General features: G+C 40.1%; 2 protein-coding genes across 3 annotated transcripts; both read left to right on the top strand.

The window, feature by feature from the left end:
- The first annotated feature begins 320 nt into the window (after positions 1 to 320).
- Positions 321 to 5,780, top strand: tafazzin (tafazzin, phospholipid-lysophospholipid transacylase). 2 transcript variants are annotated; one of them, XM_062541010.1, is made up of 11 exons: positions 321 to 370; positions 1,163 to 1,299; positions 1,416 to 1,544; positions 1,842 to 1,887; positions 2,008 to 2,093; positions 2,318 to 2,398; positions 2,524 to 2,565; positions 2,656 to 2,718; positions 4,178 to 4,230; positions 4,328 to 4,405; positions 4,490 to 5,780. In XM_062541010.1, exons 2-11 carry the CDS (start codon positions 1,191 to 1,193, stop codon positions 4,589 to 4,591), a joined length of 789 nt encoding a protein of 262 aa, XP_062396994.1. In that variant the 5' UTR covers positions 321 to 370; positions 1,163 to 1,190; the 3' UTR covers positions 4,592 to 5,780. The 2 variants fall into 2 exon arrangements, with proteins under 2 accessions (XP_062396994.1, XP_062396995.1); XM_062541011.1 differs by lacking the exon at positions 321 to 370 and adding an exon at positions 424 to 784.
- Positions 5,781 to 6,196: 416 nt separating this feature from the next.
- Positions 6,197 to 22,170, top strand: atp6ap1a (ATPase H+ transporting accessory protein 1a). Its single transcript, XM_062541008.1, has 10 exons — positions 6,197 to 6,326; positions 6,765 to 6,891; positions 7,428 to 7,502; positions 8,141 to 8,331; positions 8,975 to 9,015; positions 9,221 to 9,306; positions 10,978 to 11,288; positions 19,632 to 19,682; positions 19,800 to 20,037; positions 20,421 to 22,170. The coding sequence occupies exons 1-10, from the start codon at positions 6,214 to 6,216 to the stop codon at positions 20,634 to 20,636; spliced, it is 1,449 nt and encodes a 482-aa protein (XP_062396992.1). The 5' UTR covers positions 6,197 to 6,213; the 3' UTR covers positions 20,637 to 22,170.
- The last annotated feature ends 3,785 nt before the right edge of the window (positions 22,171 to 25,955 follow it).

Raw genomic sequence — 25,955 nt, 5'->3', positions numbered from 1 at the left:
GTCCCGGTGTAGTTTAAAATGTAGTTATCTGACAACTTGCATGTTTAAGGCTACCTTTGACCTAATTACATCACTCATTCTAGTAGGTTTGTTCCTATTGGGCAGGAATATGATGAGTCTAAAGCAAATTGTTCTGATTATTTCCAAATCTAGTTTTGCAGTAAAACCACACAGTTAACAATGAGCTAGATATATGTGGAATGAATGACCAGCGATAACGCCTGATCATTGAAGAGTCACTAGAATTCGTTCACCGCCTTGTTTTATTTACATTTATAAAACTACAACATCCATGCACCCCCTCAAGGTCATAGTCCATCAAATCACTTCCTGTGTCAGGATCTCTACCTATCAGCTGACGGGAGAGAAGGTGAGGGTGTTACTTTCTTAAGAACTAGCTAATGTTATTTTTTTTTCTGTTAACAACTGGTAAATTAATATGAATGAAATGTCAAAACATTTCTCACTGCAACTTGTTCAAACGTACATATGAGTCCATTGACATGATTTTTGATTTAAGACTTCTGGGATAGCAAGCTAGTTAGCAATCACTGGTCTTTGCAGTAGCAGCTGGCGCATGCACCGTTAGCTCTGCTAACACAACATTATGCCACGTTTTGTGGTTAGTTGTTAGGATTAGGAATAACAAGTCCGTTAATACAAAGTACGTCAGAATGTGAGCAAAACGCAGACATTGGATTAGAAGTATTTAACAAAGATCATGGACACCAACGATTGCAGCAACCTGCCTTAGATAACGTCACGTTGCTCTTTAGCAGAAAATGTACTTGCTACTTTCATCAACACATTAATCCCAGGAACTATGACAAAATAATGTATTTTCTGTATTCCATGTAACGTTAGATTGAAGTGTGAAGTGTTGAAGTATTGTGATTGCTTCACTTGAATATGAACTACTTTTAATGGGTTTATTCATAACTCCTCCACAGTATTGGGAAGTAACGTTGACGTTAGTGAAGGGTGTTTTTTTTTGTAATGAACACATTATGCAAGAATTTGCTAGCTGTAACATGCAACTACTAACTTCTCAGTAACCATTGTAATCTGATCCACGAGAGGTTATTTGGGAACCAACAGTTCTGTTGTGTGAACAACAGCACAGGTGGTTATATATTACCCTTCCTGTCAAACTTTTTTTTAGTTTGAATGAAGGCTCCTGTGCAGTCGCAATGCCCTTGGAGGTGAGTTGGCCTTTCCCACAGTGCCCCCGACTGGGATGGAGGCTGTCCAGCTCGCTGGTAATGGGCATGGTGGGATCCTATAGCTTCTTATGGACCAGTGAGTCTGTCTCATATTTGCGCATTTACACACACAATCAAGAGTTGTAACTGTAACTGTAAAAGACGCTTTTAAGTTGTCTTTTTTGTTTGACCCGCCATGACTCTTGATTGTAGGATACATGAACTGCATGAAAGTGCACAACCAGAATGTTCTCCTGGACTTAATTGATCAACGTCCCAAGGACCGTCCTCTCATCACTCTGTCCAATCATGAGTCCTGCATGGATGACCCACACATATGGGGTAGGAGATGTGTTTTGTCACTAGATTGTAGACTTCAGCAAGCCTGTAGGTACTGATAACCATAAATGCACTGATGATATTGCTGATGCGCAACGGGAATAGTATTTTGAGAAAGGTGTCATATTTTTGGACATTAATGGACTAAACTTACAAATGGTCCTCCTCAAAATGTTTTACAAATGAGCATATAAAATAATGTGTAACCTACTATAGCATTAGATATTAGACTATTGCTATGTGAGGTTACCAGCTGATGAAGTGTTTTTGTTGTTGATCTTTTTGTTGTTGTCGTTGTAGGGGTGCTGAAGCTTCGGCAGTTGTGGAACTTCAAAAAAATGAGATGGTAAGTTTGTGTAAATAGCCAGGATGTGATTTAATTAGCATATTTGTACCTATTTAGTTTAGCTATTTAGATTAATATAGTGCTCTCCTGTATGTGTCTGCATATTTACCCTGGCCGTAGGACCCCTGCAGCATCTGATATCTGCTTTACCAAGGAGTTCTACTCACGCTTTTTCAGTAGAGGGAAGTGTGTGCCAGTGTGCCGAGGTGAGCCGACATTTCTTCCCCAGGTGCCTTTAGAGGTTGTGCAGAAGTTGTGAGAGTCACTGTTTACCCTCGTTAGAGCCTTTTTCTATAGGTCAAGATGTTGCATTCAGAATGAACAAATTGTCCGATAGATGTAACTTTTTTTTTTCATTGCTCCTTGTTGTTAAGAAGTGTAATTGTCAGTGATATAAAGTAAAATGGATGCAACACGACTTGTGTCACAGGTGATGGTGTTTATCAGAGAGGCATGGACTTCCTTGTGGACAGACTCAACCGAGGGGATTGGGTACATATATTCCCTGAGGGTATGTGAAGTGAATTACTACTCTTTGGCTTGTAGTCTTTATGCATTATGCAGTCATTATGCTATTATCAAATACTGGATTGACATTTAGTTTTATAATGTTTTTTTTAATTATTATTTTTGCAGGAAAAGTCAACATGACCCACGAGTGGATACGGTTAAAATGGGGTAAGATTTGTTTTACCTTGCCATATTTTTGTATTTCAAAAATTCAACGTCAGTTTTGTGAACACTTTGTTTTTATGTTTCTAAATCTAGGTGTTGGAAGATTGATAGCTGAATGTACTCTTGACCCAATTATCTTACCTATGTGGCATTTGGGTGAGTTTGACTACATTCACATTGTAAGCCTTCAATTCAGATTTCTTGCTGAAATACATTTTTTTGTGTGTGTGTGGCTGTCAATTGTTTTTTTTCTGTTTTTTTTTTTATAATGTGGTCAATATTGAACTGTCTTGAATGCACAAATGATCAAAATCAACAACACAGCATGCTACCTTATAGAAGGAAACATGGAGGCCGAACAGTGTCATTTTATGAGCAGAGCCCGACTGATCGGGGATTTTAAAGGCCAATTAACGATTTTGATAGCTGAGGATTTAAAAAACGGATTAATCTGGTGTTTATTTTTAACAAACACAATGTAAAAATATACACTAATATTTAGTGTATTGAACGGAACAAGGGTGGGACATTGTGTTAGGTCTACCTATCTGCTGTCCAAATTAAGGTAAATTCAGGTCTTTGTTCTTATCTGTGGCTTTGCCACGATAACTTTCATCGTATTTATTTTATGCTTTATGTTGGTACTTTTGCGTTTTTTTTTTTTTTTTTTTTACACTACGGCTTTAAATAATGCAATACTTAGGAAAATCGCATCATTTAAGATAACATCTGTCCTCTCATATGACATACAGTAAAGCTTGAACACATTGCCTGTGTTGCGTCAGCAAAATGGCTTTGTTGCACATTGATTTTCATTTCGGCACCCATGTTAACAGGTTACATCAGCTACAGTGCCTCTGCCATATCCATGTCTCAGGCACGGAGAGAAGGGACGCCTATTTTTTTTTTTCCACTTCATGCAAGCAGTTCTGTGCAGAAATACACTGGAAACACCAGTCCATATATACTGTAGTTGATGGTGTTTAAAAGGGGAAGTGGAGGCTACATGTGTGCAAAAAGCAGAAGAAATTGGGTGACCACCAACCAGACTCTGAAAAGGAGGACAGGTTTTGTCTAAAAAGGAGTACGAATTTGCCAAAATGAGGATCCGTATTAGCTTTACCTGATTTTAAAATAGTTATCATCTGTTATAAAGGCTGATGCAGATAGATCAACAAATAACTAATATCGCCGATTATATTGGCATACCAGTTTATCGATCAGGCTCTATTTATCAGTTGGAGTGCAGTAAGGTTATTTTCTGTGCATATTTTGGTCTTTTCATTGGTTTCAGTCTAGCTTATTTAAACTTTAAGGTGCAACAGTGCAGCAACACTTCACTCCGGAAGATTGGATGAGATAAATATGAACGTAGGCTTACAGTAGAGTTTGTGAATCCACCGTGTATGTGTTATGGTTTCACAGTTTCTGTTGCAGTCAAACTCATTTTTCTAAAACGGACAGTTCCGGTTCTTATTTATGACTGACTCTGCTTTGCGTCGTGCCTAACAACGCCCCTTAGCTGCTCTAAATTCAGTATAAACCACGGCCTCTCGGGGCTTATTGCTTAATTACAAATATAAATGTCAGGACCTGTTGTTTCTGACCTGTTCAGGTATGAATGATGTCCTTCCCAATACTCGCCCCTACATACCCCGGACTGGAAAGGTGAGAGCACTAGAAGGTTATTATTGACATATGTGAGTCAATTAGGCTATATTATTATGAAGTGGAGAAATAACCAAAATAACCCACTCTTTTGCAGCCAATTACAGTTTATGTGGGGAAGCCTTTTACTGTGAAACACCTTGTGGACTCGCTAAAAGCAGAAAACAAAAGCCAGGTGACACATTTTTTTCCCCTGCATACAGACACTTACCTCCAGGTGTATGATGGCCTCAATAACAATCAGTTTGCTTTGACACAGATGGAGATGAGGAAGGTCCTCACAGACTTCATCCAGGAGGAGTTCCGCAGCTTAAAATCCCAAGCGGAGGCCCTGCATCAGCGGATACAGGACCAAGGATGAGGCCTTGGCTGGCACTTTCGACTACCCTCAGGGACAAGGCTGAAGGAGGCTAGAGCATATGACCAGATCAGTCAGCCTCCTGAAAAATCACATGTTCACACACACGCATATACACAAACATACATACAGACACTCGCCACAGCAACAGGTGGACCACGAATATATCTGATACTCATCAGATAGCAGAACTCCTTTTTTTATACAGTTTTCTGATTACCCTTTCCCCCTTGAAATAATCCCAGCTGGAACAACAATTGCAATGGGCTTTTTAAAAGTGCATGTGCCAAATTGTTTAGCCTGGAAGCTGTATTTACCCTGAGTGCTGAATAATGAAGACATGTCATGTACAATTTACAGTAGGGACAATCACTTTCTGATTGCCTCATCAAGGTTACTGAGTGTCTCAACCAGGAAGTGTACTTGTGAAGGAACTTGGTTGTGAAGGGGAATCAGTATTTTTATAACTCACTATTTTACAGTGGTGTTTCCATGAGCGATTTATGCACATTTTGCCAGTTTTTTAAATCAAACCCTTGTACAGAGATTCAAAAAAAGTAGTTACATTATTTAGATTTTTGTGGCAGTGAGTGAACTATAAATGTACGGTATGTATAGCAAATATACACGTTTCATATCATAAATGCAGCCTATGCCAGGTAGACTGATATGGCCTAAAATGTCTGTTGTACATCATTCATTGACATTCTACTTTACAATGAAATATTTCTAATGTGTGCAAATTTACAGCCAACTAAATAGTCTCCCCTCTAAAATGATCTGGCATTAGTATTCTATCAGACTGAAATGTTTTTTTTTTTTGTTATTGCACACCGAGACTTCAGTCCGCAAGTATTCTAGTTGATATTTGGCTTGCTTATATTAAAGATTTCTGAAATTGTGCACTTAAATTATTATTGATCTAGGAGTATTTATGTTGGTGCCATGGTTCTTCTCTGTGTCCTTTCCACTTGTTTGTAATGGAGCAGCTTGGAATGATTGAACTGTTAAATAATTTACCTCATATTTCTGTGAACAGTTATTTTGAATGACTCTGATTCTGTACCCACGTGTGACCCCTGGCAGATGACACCAAATGGATTTTGTGTCCGTCCTGTCAGCATGTGATTAAAACTTTGCCTCAAATCAAATTGTTTCACTTTACCCACAGTGAATAAAATATTTATTTGAATATGCCTCAGAGTCTTGGAAACCACTAACAGTGTCATAAAGATGGCACCAAAAAGGCTCACTTTAGATTATTTTCATTCATATTTCCTAAGTGGTGGAAGGTGCTGTCCGTTATTTAGTGAGTTGCCTTGATCCATTCCAGAAACATCTAAAAACAACTTTTTAATCAACATTCAGCTATTTAACTCTAGAGCCATTCTTCTTATTTTTCATACTTACTCTTTTTATTATTATTATTCATGATGTTATGCTACAATTTTAATATTGTTATTTTTATTTTTCCTATTACACCAAATAACTAAGATATGGGAGAGATGGTCATTGGACTGTGTAGTTGGCTACTTTGACAGGATCTTTACCACGTGACTTATCTCTACAGCTTCAGAGCGCACTCACAGCATCGTCAACAACGTCATTCGTTGAGGATCCCGAAGATGGCGGACCGAAAGATACTCAGCTGTAGCATCATTTTTGCGGTTTTATTTTACGTTGCATCTTTCGGGAAATGCAACGACCAAGTACCTATGATGATGTGGTCAAGTGCAGGGTAAGGAGAACAATTATTTTAAACACCATCCGTGTTTGTCTTTCAGTTTACTGGTGGTAGCTGTCCAGTGCTGCAACCTGCTAAGCCTAGTTAGCGTTAGCCACCTGCATGGATGACATTTTGTCATTCATCGCAGTACACTATGCTGGGGTTTCTTTACATCTACTTCGCACTCCTCTCGTTGATTAACCAAGGCTGTGGATAACTCCAAATGTACTGCATTTAGAATTCAGAACTGTCTAGAATGGACACCAATATTATAGAAATATGAGACACTGGTAGCTAGCTAACCCTCAAACATCTTCATCGGAATGAATCAGTTAGCTAACGTACCGAGGCTACCTTATGCCTCGTTAGAAAATGTAGCCTATCGTGTCTATATACTGTTTATTCTGTTATGTATCAATTAAACTCGAATCCCCCGTGTTTATCTCACAGCTCCCCGTTGCAATCTCAAACGCCACCGGCTGCGGGGCACATCGTCTCCAGCTCTCAGCTGGAGTCCTACCTGAAGACGGCTCTAAGTAATACCCCACACAACGTACTGCTCTTCCTACAGGACAAGGTAGCCTTTTACATTTGTGTGACAGCCTATTCTAGCAAATATGGTACCACACAGACTTTCTCCCATTATAGACTTAAAGACCCAAACACTATTAATTTGACATGAATAATTTTCGGAGTTTTGAAGATTCGGACCTGGTAATTAAAACATAACCCTGGTGTCTAACACATACCTGGGAATTTTGCCACGCTAATGTCAGTGGCGTCCACTGTAATGCACTGGGCCCTACGTTTATTGTTTGACATTGGTGGTGCCTCCTCCTTAGGCCTAACATTCAAAACCCCCTTAATTACATGGAAGGTGTTAAATTCTTAGGTGTAATTTGTTCAGTGGAGAAGTTGTGGCCTAAACATGGTGTATGTTTTTTTTTTTTACAGTATAATAGTTTAATCTTTAGGGTGCTGCTTTTATTCTATATCGCTTATTTGTGGAACATTTTGTTCGCGAAAAGGTATGACAGGTCTTGTGACATTGGTGTGCTTCCCATTTGTGTGCATCATCTGCAGCTGACCTCCTTGTTCTGCTTTTGTCTCCAGTTGAGTGTGGATGATTTCACCATGTACGGAGGAGTTTTTGGAAACAAACAGGATAGCGCCTTCTCAAATCTCGAGGTACACAGGGTTCAGTACTTTCCCCCCCCTCCCGTCGGCCTGGTTACTGGCCCCTTCTTGGTAACTGCGCACAAATGGCGATGAGTTAACTAGCTGGAAATGTAAGGCTCATTGTCTTAAAGGAAAACACATTTAGGCTCATTGTCTTAAATGAAAACACATTTTTGTACAAATTAGCCTATAGCCTTGAAAGAAAAAAAATGTGTGTGAGTGTCGTCTTCTGTCTTGGAAGACCGAGTCCTATAAGACCATGTAAGAGAGTAAAGGAGGCAAAATGATCACATAGGTTAAAGATGGAACATGTATTGCTAAGTAACCATACTTTCTCCAAACATACCCAAATTGATTGTACTCAAAAAAGCCAACTCAAGAGATTGACATCAGTCTTTGTATACTGTTGGTAAGCAAGATGTATAGTATAATATGTACTCTTTTGATCCCGTAAGGGAAATTTGGTCTCAGCATTTATCCCAATCTGTGAATCAGTGAACACACACAGCACACAATGAACGCCCCACCCACATTTTACCTACTGGTTGGGGATCAACCCTCCAGTTACCAGCTCGAAACCCTAACCAGTAGGCCTCGGCTGCTCCAAGAAGACAGTTCCTCAAACGCTGTCCTTTTGCAACCTCTAGGGGGCGCTGCAGTCCTCCAAGCCTCTGATGCTGCCATCGGTGGCTCGCCCTGCGGCCAGTGCTGTGACCGGGATCCTGCAGGAGCAGCTGGACACGTCCCCCCTCTACATGGACCCCGAGACTCTCGCACAGCTCCGACTCAACGCATCTGTCGCCGCCCTGCTGGTGTTCCGCCTGCCCTACGCCACAAGGTAATTTCCACGCCTCTGTGTGAGAACAGGGCTTTGACTCCTGGTTCTTGGTTGCTCGTACTCCACTGAAAATCTTCAATTCATTTTTCAATTCCGGCACGAAACTCCTGCTCTTGATACAGCCTTGAGGAGAAAAGTGTGTTACATGCTAGGTTGCCCGAAAAGCAATTAATGATTGTAATGTAAAAGTTAAAGTGTATTCCCTTATGGCGCCATAAAGTTTAATAAATATTACAGTGAAAGACAGACAGACAGACAGACAGACAGACAGACAGACAGACAGACAGACAGACAGACAGACAGACAGACAGACAGACAGACAGACAGACAGACAGACAGACAGACAGACAGACAGACAGACAGACACTCCCTCCCTCCCTCCTTGGCGGAGGTAAGAATGTGTCACTCCAAGTAGGAATGGGGTATTATTAATGAGGTGTGTCTAACCAATCCAGGGTGCTCCTGATGAAGTATGAAGTATGCACAACATGGACTGGTAGAAATGTAAACAGATAAAGGGGCTCAAGAGCAGGATCAAGACATCCTTCCTTAGAGAAAATTAAACTCTCTATAATCTCACTGTGTAGTGCTTTCAAAGACCTTTTGCTGATGATATGGCTTTGATTGTTCACTTCTTGCACAGTGCTGATATGATGTCTGCTAAAGAAGTCCTCAGTGGAAACGGTAAGCACAAGACCTCTGTTTCTTGGACTGTTTCCATTGTTTGTTTGAAATTGTTGAATTTGTTAAAGATGCTCAATTTCTCAATGTATAAACCATTTTTGTGTAATAAGATAAGGTAAGTAATAATAAGAAGAATAAGAACAATATGGAACGTTAGATGCTGATGTTGACATTGAGGAACTGTGTTTGTTTTCCTGGTCTGTAGATGAGGTGATTGGTCAGGTCTTGAGCATCATGAGCAGCCAGGCTGTCCCTTACACTGCAGTTTACACAGCGCTGCAGCCATCTCGAGTAAGTAGCTCTCTGTGTCTTACAACATCCTTAGTACAGATGTACAGATGTACCGACAGCACAGATACCTGTACCTCTATGATATTTCTGAAGACTAGCTCACTCTAGCCTGGCTAGCGCCTACCACTTCTCAAATGAGACGTGGTCTAGCAACCACACGTTCATTTTCTCGTATTTGAAAAAAAATGCCCAGATCCGTTCATTGGATGTCTATCAAATGTGTATGTGCATAGCTCATCATTGTCTTGCTTTCCCCCCTGTTCTGTGATTGGTCCCCTATTTCAGACAAAAATTAGGGCGGTAGTTTCCAGACTGCCTTAGCAGCGGGAAAGAAATCACCATGCAAGGCAGGATGGGAACACCCAGCTTAAGCTCACTCTGCTCCAATCAAAGAATAAATCACTGCAAATCCCATCACAAGATGTAAATGTTGACTGTGCTTGGCTCAGTGTGTCATCCCCTTTAGTGTGTCATACCTTTAGTTTCTCAGAAGATTCTGACTCCACCACCATTAATACATAGCTGAAATATCAGGGTGTCATTGAGTCTATCAAGTTTGTGTAAACCAAAGATCCCTCATTACTGACAAGATAGAGCAACTTAATGCATCTCTATGGAAGCAAAATTTTAACAGTTCCTGTCTGCTTAAAGAGGTATGTTGCAAAGTCGTCATAGTGGGATATCGATCGGCAAGCAGTTCAGTTCGAATGTTTCTAGGTCTGCTTAAAGGGGGATTTCGCCCCCCTCCCCTTCGCGAAAAGAGAACGTGGAAATGTTTGAACGTTTGCGCCTCTCGCTCCACTTTAACCCTCTCTGTGTAAACTCACCCAACAGGTTAAGGATGTTGGAGACTGTTGGGCTTAGTTCACACTGGCAGTCGAAATCGGATGTCTTGCATATCCGATCAGAACCTGATCTTCCTGACGGACTGTTCTCATTGCATATTGCAAATGATCACATCCGATCACATCCGATCTTGGCGTGCAATGCTCAGATCCGATTAAATTACACACACCTGGATTCATTAGGTAGAGTTGTACACAACCGTCGTCATGGATGAAAGTGGATTTATTTTTTATATTTTCCAACTTATTATGCGTAACCGCGGCACAAATACCTCGTCACCCTTAACGTTACAGTTTTCCATGTTTCACCATAAAATAATGACTTGAGTCTGACGTTGGTTTTTGTTTTGCTGCTAGCCCTGGCGCACGCGCTGAATCAATCAATCAATCACTTCCGTCACTCAGAATTACGTTGCAATTGTTTGTCGCAGTGCAAATGACGAAAGGGGCATGTTGAAATCCTATTCAAGTGGTTCGACTGTTCAGATTGAGTCATATCCGATAGTAAGTGTTATTGAAACCACCTTCGTATGTGGTGCGAATCAGCATTGGAAAAATCGCATTTCATGCGGTTTTGTGCCGTTCAGACTACCCAAAATTCAAGCTAGATACAATCCAGATAAGCAAAAAATCGGATTTCGACTGCCAGTGTGAACAAAGCCTTGGAGTAGGGTATGAAAGAGACTTTACATTTGGTGCCAGGTACCGCTCTGGTGTGGGTGTTTTGATGGCTCCTTAACTGTCCTCCTCCACCCCCACCTCTCCACTCGTTTTGATGGCTCCTTAACTGTCCTCCTCCACCCCCACCTCTCCACTCTTCTCTAAGGTGATCGAGGACCCCTCCCTGGCCTTCCAGTCTGTGGGGGGCCGCTCCCTCCTGCAGTACCGCAACAAGGGCTCCAGGCGCGGCGGCAACAACGAGAGGGAGAGGGAGAGGGCGAGGAGCGGCTCGGAGCCCTACCCGCCCGTGGAGTTCAAGGAGAAGGAGGCCCCCTGCATCCTGCTGTGGGCCGAGAACCTGACGGTCAGCTTCCTCAGCGAGGGCAAGTGGAAGAGGCACGACCTGTCCCCACAGACCTTTGGAGAGGGGGCGTCCGTCAAGCTGGATGGCTCCTCCTGCAGTGAGGATGACTCAAAGTAAGGGATATGATTAAAGGGCCGTTCACACCAAGAACAAATAACTGTAACGATAACTATAACCAAATATCTTTCTTGTTGATATGAATGATGACGTTCACACATAAACTACAGTATAACGATAACGACATGAAGAATGATATCGTTGGGGCGATTTTGAGAACGATAAAAAGCTAACAGCCAATCAGAACCCATAATATTTTAGCCATCACATTCATTAAGACGAGGAGAGACTTTTCTTATCGTTGGCCAGTGTGGACGTTATGGTCAATGTGGATTGTTATGGCTATCGCTATCGTTATCGTTATCGTTATCGTTATCGTTATCGTTATTATCGTTATCGTTCTTCGTGTGAATGCTACTTAAGGACCCTTCTCAACCTCTCTCCTCGATCCTCGATGCTTGGTCCTCCAGGCTCGTTCTCACTGATCTATAAAGAACACTGGATAGACTATCCCATTGTTGCCGCCGCATCATTCTTTATGTAGATCAGTGGGAACGAGGACCGAGGAAGGAAGGGAGGATGGATAAAAAGCCGAATGAGAGAGGGACATAATCTGCCACCAGCGTACAGTGTCTTTGGTCTCTTTAGAATCTTAGAATCTTGATTCAGCGACTACCTGTACTGATTTGTTTTTTTATGAAACCATCAAAACACGTTTTGTCACACTCTTCACTCAAGTAGATCCAATGGAATTGATGATTCAAATTAGAGTGCATGAAAATGCACTCTACTGTTATCCGATTTATTCTTATTAGAGTGCATGCAAATGCACTCTACTGTTATCCGACATCCTCTTATTATCGATATTATTATTCTTCTTCTAACGCTTTTTGTGCGTTCAATTCAGCTTCAACCGTTCGACGTAGAAACTTCATTCAAACTGCGCTGCGTAGGTCTTACTTAGGTGGCTTCAGTCAACTACATGAAACCTCCATGTACCTAGCAACCAACAAAGCAACCATTAAAATTAAGTGTTTATGACCGTTTCCATAGCAACCAACATGATTATACTAGCCTGATAAACCAGCCTAAATGGATTGGATGTCTAATTTAGTCTGGCCTCGATCAATGGATACAACGGAACATTGTTGATGAGCACAACCCGTTGTCTTTCAAACCGTGTCTGTGCCTATAGGCCAACGCTCCCTCAAAACCCCGCCCCAGAGCCCTCTGCCCCGCCCGCGTTGATTCAAAACACATCTCTGCGTTGTGATTGGTTTAGTTGCCATCTGCCAGATTCAGGGCAGTGTTTTCAAAATGTTCAATGGTCCGAGGCCAGACCCAAATGCAGGCAAAACATTTTGCCGTCCAGCAGTTGGCGCTGGTTTTCCATGCTATGATTATACTGCAGTAACTTCTTGTTTCCTGATAGTGGCCACCATGGATACCCTAGCAACAAATGTTTCAAAATAAAAGTCCTCACTAGCAAGTTAGCTAGTTAGCATGGTTAGCATAGTTAGCATTTTTAGCATAGCTGCAAAAAATCATCAACTATGTTAGCTAATCAACCTGGTTAGCATTGTTAGCAAATTTAGCATTGTTAGCATAGTTAGCATGTTTAGCATTACTGCTAGAAATCATTAGCCAAGTAAACCAATCAACCTGGTTATCATTGTTAACATAGTTAACATTTTAGAATACCTGTTAGAAATCATTAGTTAAGTTAGAACAGGAATGTTTAAGCTTTAAAATGTCTACCTTAACACTATCAACTCTCTTTAAACTATGCAACCACCATGTTTACCCTAGCTACACCTTAGTAACCATATCTACATTATCTATCTATAATTTTTTTTGCATTTTCATGCACTGGTAATTCCTTGGAATTGCATTTCTAGTTATAGTGCATGAAAATGCACTATACTGTTCTTCCAAAGTCTTCTTATTATTACAGTGCATGAAAATGCACTGTACTGTTCTTCCTATTCTTCTTATTATTATTACAGTGCATGAAAATGCACTGTACTGTTCTTCCTAGGCTTCTTCAACTTCAACTTTTTATTATTCTTCTTCTAACGCACGCAATTCAGCTTGAACCGTTTAACGTAGAAACTTCATTCAAACTGTGTTACGTAGGTCTTGCTTATGCCATGTGTGCTTTGTATTTTTCAACTTTGTAACTTTTATACTTTTTAAACTATTAGTTAAAAACTATTACAATTTCCCCCATAGACTTAACATTGCTCATTATGACATCACGGCAGCAATTAGAATCTTACGCCAGGTGGCCGGCCACCTGGGCACCAACCGTCAGTTTCTCTCAGGTTTTAAGCATACAATCTCTCTGAAGACTACACATATCCTGTTAAACTGTTTCCTCTGTCCACAACTGTTTCAAAATAAAAGTCCTCACTGCAATAATACACTATTAAATCATTTAACCATTGAAACTACTCAACTATTGAACTGTTCAACCATTCCAACTGTCAGTTATCATCCACTATGCCTCCAGTCAACTACATGAAACCTCCATGTACCTAGCAACCAACATAGCAACCATTAAGTGTTTATGACTGTTTCCATAGCAACCAACATAATTTTACTGCAGTAACTTCTTGTTTCCTGATAGTGGCCACCATGGATACCCTAGCAACAAATGTTTCAAAATAAAAGTCCTCACTAGCAAGTTAGCTAGTTAGCATGGTTAGCATAGTTAGCATAACTGCAAAAAATCATCAACTAAGTTAGCTAATCAACCTGGTTAGCATTGTTAGCAAATTTAGCATTGTTAGCATAGTTAGCATTTTTAGCATTACTGCTAGAAATCATCGGTTAAGTTAGCTAATCAACCTGGTTAGCATTGTTAGTAAAGTTAGCATTGCTAGCATAATTAGCATTTTTAGCATAACTGCTAGAAATCATTAGCTAAGTTAGCTAATCAACATTTTAACATGAATAGAAATCATTAGCTAAGTTAGAACTGGAATGTTTAATCTTTAAACTGTCTACCTTCACACTATCAACTCTCTGTAAACTATGCAACCACCATGTTTACCCTAGCTACACCTTAGTAACCATATCTACATTATCTATCTATTTTTGCATTTTCATGCACTGGTAATTCCTTGGAATTGCATTTCTAGTTATTAAACTTCTTCTTCTAACGCTCGCAATTCAGCTTCAACCGTTTAACGTAGAAACTTCATTCAAACTTTGTTGCGTAGGTCTTGCTTATGCCATATGTGCTTTATATTTTTCAACTTTGTAACTTTTATACTTTTTAAACTATTAGTTAAAAACTATCACCATTTCCCCCATAGACTTAACATTGCTCATTATGACATCACGGCAGCAATTAGAATGTTACCCCAGCTGGTCAGCCACCTGGGCACCAACTGTCAGTTTCTCTCAGGCTCCTCTCTGAAGACTACATATTCTGTTCCCCTGTATCCTCTGCGCACAACAGTATCAAAATAAGTCCTCCTAATTCCATCCAACTTTATATCCATTCATCTTCTTCAAACCATTCACTCATCCACCCATTCTAAACAGTCTGCCTATCAACAACATCAATTAGACGCTCTACATTGAACTTTTAAACAATCTACTCTGTCTCAGGCTGGCTCTCTTAAGACTAGCCAGTTAAATTGATTACACCTGTATCTGTATCCACTACTCTCAGTAGAGAGCTGTGTCTCTCCATTCTACAAGAATATAAGGCACATTCCATCCAACATTCTATCCATTCATCTTCTTCAGACCATTCACTCATCCACCCATTAAACTGTCTATCAACATCTATTAAACAATCTGTCTATCAACATCCATTAAACTTTAAATTAAACATTAATTAGACTATCTACATTCAACTTTTAAATTATTTACTCTGTCTCAGGCTTTAAGAGTACTCTGGCACTCTTAAGACTAGCCAGTTAAATTGATTACACCTGTGTCAACTACTCTCAGAGAGCTGTATCAGTGTCTCTCTTAACAAGAATATAAGGCACATTCCATCCAACCTTCTATCCACTCATCTTCTTCAGACCATTCACTCATCCACCCATTAAACTGTCAATCAATATCTATTAAACAATCTGCCTATCAACATCCATTAAACATTCTGTCTATCAACATTAATTAGACTATCTACATACAACTTTTAAAGTATTTACTGTGGGTCCCTCTCAAGCAGCGTTTATATGTCCTCCCTCGCTCCTCGATCCTCAATGATCTACATAAAGAAAGATAGAAGAAGGGCTAGACTATCCCATTGTTGCCGCTCCATCATTCTTTATGTAGATCAGTGAGGAGCGAGAGAGGACGCGTAAACGCTATGAGAGGCACCTTCTGTCTCAGGCTTTAAGCATACAATCTCATTAAGACTACAGATCCTGTTTCACTACTTCCTCTGTCTACAACTGTTTCAAAATAAAGGTCCTCACTGCAATTATACACTATTAAATCATTTAACCATTGAAACTACTCAACTATTGAAATGTTCAACCATTCCAACTGTCAGTTATCATCAACTATGCCTCCAGTCAACTACATGAAACCTCCATGTACCTAGCAACCAACATAGCAACCATTAAAATTAAGTGTTTATAACCGTTTCCATAGCAACCAACATGATTATACTGCAGTAACTTCTTGTTTCCTGATAGTGGCCACCATGGATACCCTAGCAACAAATGTTTCAAAATAAAAGTCCTCACTAGCAAGTTAGCTAGTTAGCATAGTTAACATTGTTAACATAGTTAGCATTTTTAGCATAACTGCAAAAAATCATCAACTAAGTTAGCTAATCAACCTGGTTAGCATTGTCAGCAAATTTAGCATTGTTAGCATAGTTAGCATTTTTAACATTACTGCTAGAAATCATCGATAAGTTAGCTAATCAACCTGGTTAGCATTGTTAGTAAAGTTAGCATTGCTAGCATAATTAGCATTTTTAGCTTAACTGCTAGAAATCATTAGCTAAGTTAGCTAATCAACATTTTAACATGAATAGAAATCATTAGTTAAGTTAGAACTGGAATGTTTCATCTTTAAACTGTCTACCTTCACACTATCAACTCTCTGTAAACTATGCAACCACCATGTTTACCCTAGCTACACCTTAGTAACCATATCTACATTATCTATCTTTTTTAGCATTTTCATGCACTGGTAATTCCTTGGAATTGCATTTCTAGTTCTTCTTCTAACGCACGCAATTCAGCTTCAACCGCTTAACGTAGAAACTCCATTCAAACTATGTCGCGTAGGTCTTACTTACGCGATGTGTGCTTTGTGTTTTTCAACTTTGTAACTTTTATACTTTTTAAACTATTAGTTAAAAACTATTACAATTTCCCCCATAGACTTAACATGGCTCATTATGACATCACGGCAGCAATTAGAATGTTACCCCAGCTGGTCAGCCACCTGGGCACCAACTGTCAGTTTCTCTCAGGCTTTACAATCTCTCTGAAGACTTCTGTTCTGTTCCCCTGTATCCTCTGCGCACAACAGTATCAAAATAAGTCCTCCTAATTCCATTCAACTTTATATCCATTCATCTTCTTCAAACCATTCACTCATCCACCCATTCTAAACAGTCTGCCTATCAACATCAATTAGACGCTCTACATTCAACTTTTAAACAATCTACTCTGTCTCAGGCTGACTAGCCAGTTAAATTGATTACACCTGTATCTGTATCCACTACTCTCAGTAGAGAGCTGTGTCTCTCCATTCTACAAGAATATAAGGCACATTCCATCCAACATTCTATCCATTCATCATCTTCAGACCATTCACTCATCCACCCATTAAACTGTCTATCAACATCTATTAAACAATCTGTCTATCAACATCCATTAAACTCTCTGTCTATCAACATTAATTAGACTATCTACATTCAACTTTTAAATTATTTACTCTGTCTCAGGCTTTAAGAGTACTCTGGCTCTCTTAAGACTAGCCAGTTAAATTGATTACACCTGTGTCAACTACTCTCAGAGAGCTGTATCAGTGTCTCTCTTAACAAGAATATAAGGCACATTCCATCCAACCTTCTATCCATTCATCTTCTTCAGACCATTCACTCATCCACCCATTAGACTGTCAATCAATATAAAACAATCTGCCTATCAACATCCATTAAACATTCTATCTATCAACATTAATTAGACTATCTACATACAACTTTTAAAGTATTTACTGTGGGTCCCTCTCAAGCAGCGTTTATATGTCCTCCCTCGCTCCTCGATCCTCAATGATCTACATAAAGAAAGATAGAAGAAGGGCTAGACTATCCCATTGTTGCCGCTCCATCATTCTTTATGTAGATCAGTGAGGAGCGAGAGAGGACGCGTAAACGCTATGAGAGGCACCTTCTGTCTCAGGCTTTAAGCATACAATCTCATTAAGACTACAGATCCTGTTTCACTACTTCCTCTGTCCACAACTGTTTCAAAATAAAGGTCCTCACTGCAATAATACACTATTAAATCATTTAACCATTGAAACTACTCAACTATTGAACTGTTCAACCATTCCAACTGTCAGTTATCATCCACTATGCCTCCAGTAAACTACATGAAACCTCCATGTACCTAGCAACCAACATAGCAACCATTAAAATTAAGTGTTTATGACCGTTTCCATAGCAACCAACATGATTATACTGCAGTAAATTCTTGTTTCCTGATAGTGGCCACCATGGATACCCTAGCAACAAATGTTTCAAAATAAAAGTCCTCACTAGCAAGTTAGCTAGTTAGCATAGTTAGCATTGTTAGCATAGTTAGCATTTTTAACATAACTGCTAGAAATCATCGGTTAAGTTAGCTAATCAACCTGGTTAGCATTGTTAGTAAAGTTAGCATTGCTAGCATAATTAACATTTTTAGCGTAACTGCTAGAAATCATTAGCTAAGTTAGCTAATCAACATTTTAACATGAATAGAAATCATTAGTTAAGTTAGTTCTGGAATGTTTCATCTTTAAACAGTCTACCTTCACACTATCAACTCTCTGTAAACTATGCAACCACCATGTTTACCCTAGCTACACCTTAGTAACCATATCTACATTATCTATCTTTTTTGCATTTTCATGCACTGGTAATTCCTTGGAATTGCATTTCTAGTTATTATTACAGTGCATGCAAATGCACTGTACTGTTCTTCCTAGACTTCTTATTCCTCATTTTATTATTCCGCTTACCACTTTTTCTGTGCGCAATTTCTCTTCAACCGTTCAACTTAGAAACTTCATTCAAACTCTGTAACGTAGGTCTTCAATAGGAGAAGGCTGCTATGTATTTTTCAACTTTGTAACTTTTATACTTTTTAAACTAAAAATTAAAAACTATTAAAAATTACCCCATAGACTTAACATTGGCCTCTATGACATCACAATCGGGTCGTTGAGCAATTAGAATCTTATGCCAGGTGGCCAGCCCCACCTGCAGCAGCCCTCTCTCTCTCAGGCTTTAAGCATACAATCTCTCTGTGAAGACTACATATCCTGTTTCCTCTTTCCACAACTGTTTCAAAATAAAAGTCCTCACTGCAATAATACACTATTAAATCATTTAACCATTGAAACTACTCAACTATTTAACTGTTCAACCATTCCAACTGTCAGTTATCATCAACTATGCCTCCAGTCAACTACGAGACCCCCATGTACCTAGCAACCAACATAGCAACCATTAAAATTAAGCGTTTATGACCGTTTCCATAGCAACCAATATGATTTTGCTACAGTAACTTCTTTATTCCTGATAGTGGCAGCCATGGATACCCTATCAACAAATGTTTCAAAATAAAAGTCCTCACTAGCAAGTTAGCTAGTTAGCATGGTTAGCATAGTTAGCATTTTTAGCATAACTTCTAGATATCATTAGCTAAGTTAGTTAATCAACCTGGTTAGCATTGTTAGCAAAATTAGCATTGTTAACTTTGTTAGCATTTTTAGCATAACTGCTAGCAATCATCAACTAAGTTGGCTGATCAACCCGGTTAGCATTGTTAACATAGTTAGAATTTTTACTATAACTGTTAGAAATCATTAGCTAAGTAAACCAATCAACCTGGTTATCATTGTTAGCATTGTTAACATTTCAACCACCATGTTTACCCTAGCTACACCTTAGTAACCATATCTACATTATCTATATACATTTTTTGCATTTTCATGCACTGGTAATTCCTTGGAATTGCATTTCTAGTTAATATCTATGATTGTTTACGATACTCAAAGTATTAAAAAGGCTTAACTGTTTGGAATTGAAGCTTCCCAAACTTCAGGTATTGCATGCTATATGACTGAAGAGCGTGAAACTTGGTTCACACTTCGCACTAAGTAACCACGGAGAGACTTTCAAAATGTTCTCTGTTTATTTTCAGACTGGTCCTGAATTATGAGAACGTTCTTGGATTCCGTTCTTTCAAAATGATGTGAGTAGAAGTGAAAAAAAAAAAAAGCTTCCCTGTTGATTCACCTCTTCTCCTGATTCACTTCTCCCTACTCAGACCACAGTGCATGAGCTGTAACTTCCTGTTTCCTTTGTCTAGCTTCGCCATGAGCCAGCGCCACTACAAGGTGTCTGCCCGCCGCTGGTTCACCATGGACGAGGTCATCCTGGAGTACGAGGGCAAGAAGGCCACGTTCAACGCCAGCCGCTTCATCTACGCGCCCGTCGAGTATTCGTACCGCTGCGAGTCCGTCAGCAGCTTCCGCTACGCCCAGCTCACACCACGGACAGCCAAGGATGCTGCCAAAGACTGGAGAGTGTCTTTCGCTGACTTCCAGGTAGATGGGACTTTTGGCTGCTTGTGATGGCAGCTTCTGTCTTTTCAGTACAGGGGAGGCATGAGGGGTATAAGACGACCAAATCGAAAAAATGTGATTTGAAGGTTACACTCTTGCACCTCAAACATGTTACATTCCTTGTTTCATCCAGCGGCATATTCAAAATGAAAGGAAGCAAAGATTGGATTAAGTGACTTCTTTGTTTTTGGAGGACACTTTGAGGGTATCCGTCATGGTAGAAAAAAAATCCCTCGGACTCTTTTGTGCCTCAGTTACAAACTCTCCTCATGGTTAAAATCTCTTGTTGTGTATGTAAATCAACAGTCATTCACCGTCCCTCTTTCTCCTTTGCTTTTTGTCTGTTGCTCTTGTCTGTGTTACAGATCCAGGGCTTCAACCTCAACTCGAAGGAGAAGGAGTTCTCCTACGCCAGCGACTGCGCAGGCTTCTTCTCGCCGGGCATCTGGATGGGCCTGCTGACCTCTCTCCTCATGGTCCTCATCCTGACCTACGGGCTGCACATGATCATGCAGCTGCGCACCATGGACCGCTTCGACGACCCCAAGGGACCGGCCATCTCCGTGCCCCAGACCGAGTAGAGGAACAGCCAACTAAAGCAGCCGGCCGGCCATCGAGGCAGTGCTGGCTCGTCTAAACCCCACGCTTTACACTCCTCCTGTATCTCCTCCTCCTCCTCCTCCGCTACTCTCTTGCTCCCACCTATGTGTGTGTTTTTGCCTTTTAAGCTTCATGTCCAAAGTCAAGTCATCCCCTCTCCCGTAAAGTGTAAGGCCCCTCCACACTCATCCACCACATTCCATGCAGCTTCAACATTCTTCTTTTTTTTTGTTTGTTTGTTTGTTTGTTTGTTTACTTTTGCCCCTGATTGCTTGATTCATTTGGTTGATACATTCCACTGATTTACATTATGTAACATATTGTATGATGTTGCATTTTGTTTTTTTTGTTTGTTTGATTATTTGTTTGTTAATTTATTTATTTATTTGGGAATGTTACATTGATAGAAAGGGCTTGTTTACATCCTCACTGTTGAGGCCCAAACTATTTGCTTCTAAGGATACACCAGAGAAGGGAAGCTTATGTTACTTTTGGGTATTTGATTAAAGCAGTTATTTTACATTACCTGAGGGAAAAGGTAGTCAGGGAAGATGTATTGGCTTCTGCCACCTTTTACCAGATCATCCATGTGTGAATCTTGCACATCTTCACAAATAGGATTTGGCTTTGTTGATAGAGAAGGGATCGATAAGCCTCCTTCCTTTGAACTTAATCTATTGGCAAAAAAGGCTGTAATAAGGATTTGAAGAAATCAAACCTCAGACATTATTAGCAGCCATGTGCAATACACAAGAAGGGACATTGTCATCAGTTTCATGTTTTTGTTTTTTTGTCTTAATCAGCCTTTCATTGGTGCAACATTTGTCTACTACAGATGAATTGTGTTGTATTGTTACATTTCAATCTTTCAATGGGTCCTACACAATCATTTCAAGCATGGATACATTCTTCTGTTTGTTTGTTTGTTTGTTTGTTTGTTTACCTGGGTGTAGTAGTGTTTAAAAACGTTAAACCACTGCGACTCCATGCAAGTCTGGTAAAAGCATGAGCAGTTCTCTTACAGGTCATCTTTGGGTCAGCACTGAGGGTTCCAGGTCCTCCTGAGCCTGTGCTTCTGTGGGCGGCTTACCGAAAATCACTGTTGTGCTACAACCACAATGACTGAAACAGATGGCCATCATGCAACTATGACCGTTTCACAACAAAGAAAACGTTTCGGAAACCCAGTCTTACGCTTTCATTGCTCTGAATTGCCCATACGCTCAGTATTATCAAGCAGCAGAAGTCTTTTGTTCAGGCAAAGACAGCATTTCATTTCAGGTCATATTTCAGAACTAGTCTACTGTCTCAAGTCATAGGAGATTCTGATTAAGAGATTTACAGTGAAATTTCACATCATGCTTTTACCAGCGTATGTGCAAATGGTTTGGCTTTTGGTGGTTTGCGTTATTACACTTGCTGTACAGTGAACAATGCTTACTCCATGCAATGAGTTTTGAAATATTGTAAATATGAAGAGATGAATATATTGCTGTATTTGAGTTAGACATTTATTTAATTGATAAATTCATGACGTGTGTTCTTGTTGTTGTTGTGTGTGTGTGTGTGTGTATGTGTGTGTGTGAGTGTAATGACCGTAGTTGCTCAGTAGTTGATGTGTTTGTATGGCTCGTCTGATCACTTCTGCATAGAGGGAATATTGGAATGCTGTTGTCAAGTCATATTACATTTAAGGGAGAATCATCAGCTGTCATACCTCAATGAGCTGTGACACACTATTAACAGACACTGCAGTTGTGTAGCCCAGGAGATGTTAAGGGAAATACTGAAGATAACCAGATGTATAATGTGTTGTTTACTTGAAAGGGATCTGATTGTCCAACTGGTTATTGCTGTGAATTGATTCTTATGTATGTTCTCAACTGGAAATAACATTCGGAACACTCTGGAGGACTAGGACAAATTATTTGAACAAAAAAGAACTACATAATTCTTGTTGAATGTTGTGAACACAAAATGCAATAAAATTGTGTGGGAAAAAAAGAAAGCATTCTCAATCTTAATATTTCTTTATCATGTGACTATTTCTAAATATTATGTGTCTGTCGTAACCATAAGCTACAAATGACACCATTAATATTTACCTTTATTGTATTGTAACTAATTACCATGTGAGTTGGGTCATACAATCAAATCACATAATGCCCAGAAAAGAGTGTAATGTCTGTATGTTAGGCCCATCAATAATAGTGAAAGGAGTGTCCTCTTGTGGTAAAAATAAGCACTGCAGCCAGGCTTGAAGACTACATGCCATGATGGAAAGATCCATGTTATTTTTGGCATAGAAAATAATGTAACTATGTCAAAATTGAAAGGTCTTATTGTATCACTGCTGCCTAGTCTGTGTTCACAGTAGTAAGCATTGGTTAGATAAACAGAACTACAACTATTACTTAATACACTATAGTTAAAATCAATATTTTGTTGTTAATGTTAGCCAACAATGGAGAAATCACACCCTGTCGGAGTCCTTGGAGGTATAGAAATGAGCAGATGGTCTTCCCTTCAAAATGGATACAGAGCAGCTCCTGCTTTAATTACCCAGGGGTTGGAGTGTGTGTGTGTGTGTGTGTGTGTGTGTGTGTGTGTGTGTGTGTGTGAGCGCAAGCGTGTGACAGCTGAGAACAAGGTAATTGAAAATGATGCTCCTCTCGAGGGAGGTTTCATTCTCTCAGCTGTCGGCACACTGTCATGATCACCGTCTGAAGAATGCTTCCAGAATGTCTGGGTCAGGTGCAGGATTCAGAGGCCCAGACAAATTACACTTGGAGATAATAATAGTCATGTTTTATTCTGATGTGAGTGCGGTTTTTGAGCAAGTTTTGATTTTATTTAGTGGCATGCAAAACATAACTGCTACTTCACATGTCAAAGCTGCAGTTTTGGAGGAATTGTTTGCCGTTCATAGGCAGGAAAAACAACGTTTTGCACATGAATAAAACTCTGCATAGTACTGCACTTTACTGCAGAAATCAAAAACTGACATATTGACATACTGTATTATTGCACTGCAGAAAAACAGCTAACTGTGTTTTGTTGTTGTTGTTGTGGTTGTTGTGGTTGGTTCTTCAAAGGCACAAGTTCGATCATTCTATTCTATTTATTCTATTCTATTCTATTTTAAGTTGACTCTGGCACACTGCCATTCAGTACTGGATATGGTGAAGATTCTCCTTCCCACAGCCTCAGGATCCCTCATTATTTCAGTCATATCTCTGCAGCTCTGATATAGGGATAGATATTACTGTCACTGTGACACAGTAATGGCTCCCTGGGCTGAAGAGAATACCATTCAAGGAATCACACGAGTGTGTGTGTGTGTGTGTGTGTGTGTGTGTGTGAGTGTGTGTGTGTGTGTGTGTGTGTGTGAGAGAGAGAGAGAGAGAGAGAGTGAGAGAGAGAGAAAAGACAGACATGTCCATCAGTGTTGAGTGTGTGTGGTTACAGCTGAAGTGTGGTACTCCTGTAAGAGTGTGAGTAAATGTGTGTGTGGCGGTCCAGTGTTAAAACACACAGTGCACGTTTGCCGCGTTTGGCACGTTCGTCACGTTTCATGAGAGTATCTCATTGATATCTATGCAAATATATCAACCTCATGTCAAAAGAATGGGAGTAACAACAGACTTCATCGGAAGACTCGAGGCCACAGAGTGGCATGATTCATGCAGCAGCTATCAGTCATATGAAACAAGCCTTGACAAATTCTCATTCAAATTCCTCTGTTTACTCTGCCTTAATGATTCAGCATTTGTCCCTGATCCTAAATCTTCAATACCAAATAAATTAATTTCTGGGCCTCAATTCTTTCAACCTTGAAATGAAATTGACCGCTGGTTTTGAAAGATGCTTGTCAAAAACTGTCCAAAAACACTAGGCCTACTTTACAGTAGTTGGGAAAATTCATTCTGATAGGACTTCAAGACCCAAACGACTGAAAATGTGTAAGATTTGTGCCCTTAGATTTGTGCCCTTTTGCCTGGTATACTCTATAGTGCTGTTGAATGATGGCAACATTGGTGATCACATACTAATGAAATCCAATTCTAGAGCCCAGTCTTTGGATCTTGCAAACAGTTGTTTCCGTTTTACAATAACAGGCTTGTCCATTCACTCACTGAAAAACAACATCATGCTCGCGATTCATAAAATGGAGCTCACACAAATACTTGACCACTAGGTGGTGTCCAAAACGCCATTTACAATTTTGTTGAATTTTCTCTTGCATCTGGAGAAAGGTGCAAAGAATTACATGAATAGTGAAGGCACTGCTTTAAGGATGACACGTTTTTCAGTCAGTCTGCAGCGTTGGCCACTATGTGACCAGTTATCCATGATCAAAAACGTCTCACCAGAAAGCAGCCACCTTCAGGCCTACATGTGGACCACTATTTGTGACAAACATATTTGCCCATCAATGCACACAACACTCACATCAACACAGAGTGTCTCTCTCTCTCTCTCTCTCTCTCTCTCTCTCTCTCTCTCTCTCTCTCTCTATATATATATATATATATATATATGTATATATATATTCTGTTGCAAAAGAAATATATGTGATGCACCATGCCGTTCTCTTGACGCCACCTCTCTGCAGATTCTGCATGGGTTTATGGGAAAAGCAGCCACCACAGAGTTCATCTGTTTGTAGGTTGTAGGAGGAGATCGTGAGCGCTTTGAAAAGCCATGTACTGCCACCAAGGACTGTGCCAACAAAGGCTATGGCTGCCTCTCATGATGGGGTATTATCATGACGGCACGCACTCTCCACAGTTGCATAATAGAGAAAAAACTCCAGCGCGGCAGGCAGCCATATTAACTTGAGTTTATTGTTATTGTATGTGAAGATTTTATTTGCCTTAATCTCTCTGTTTTAGCAATTAGCATCCTATGTGTGATGCATAGCCATATAAAAAAAATTACACTGGTATGAATGTATCGAGCTAATGGTAGACCTTGCTTCATGGTAACTGTGGAATTATGCATGATCTTAAATAAAATGCACCATTTTATTTTAATGGGGTGCAAAAATGGGTAATTTCACGGATTTGCGCCATGATTTTTTGAGGATGCCGCTGATAACGCCACGCACGCCGCTGTACTCTAGGACTGCAGAGGTGATGGTGAGCGTCTGCTCGGCTATACTCGGCTCCTCCACCGCGCATTCCTCTAATCCAGCCGCTGCTGTTCCACATCTGTGCGCATGTGTGTGTGTGTGTGTGTGTGTGTGCCTGCATGTGTGTGTGTGTGTCTGCTGCACTCACGTGCACAGGCAGATGATC

This window comes from Sardina pilchardus, chromosome 7, assembly GCF_963854185.1.
Source record: "Sardina pilchardus chromosome 7, fSarPil1.1, whole genome shotgun sequence".
Classification (NCBI taxonomy): domain Eukaryota; kingdom Metazoa; phylum Chordata; class Actinopteri; order Clupeiformes; family Clupeidae; genus Sardina; species Sardina pilchardus.
Note: the sequence above shows the minus strand (reverse complement) of the source record. Positions and strands in the feature narration are given on the sequence as shown.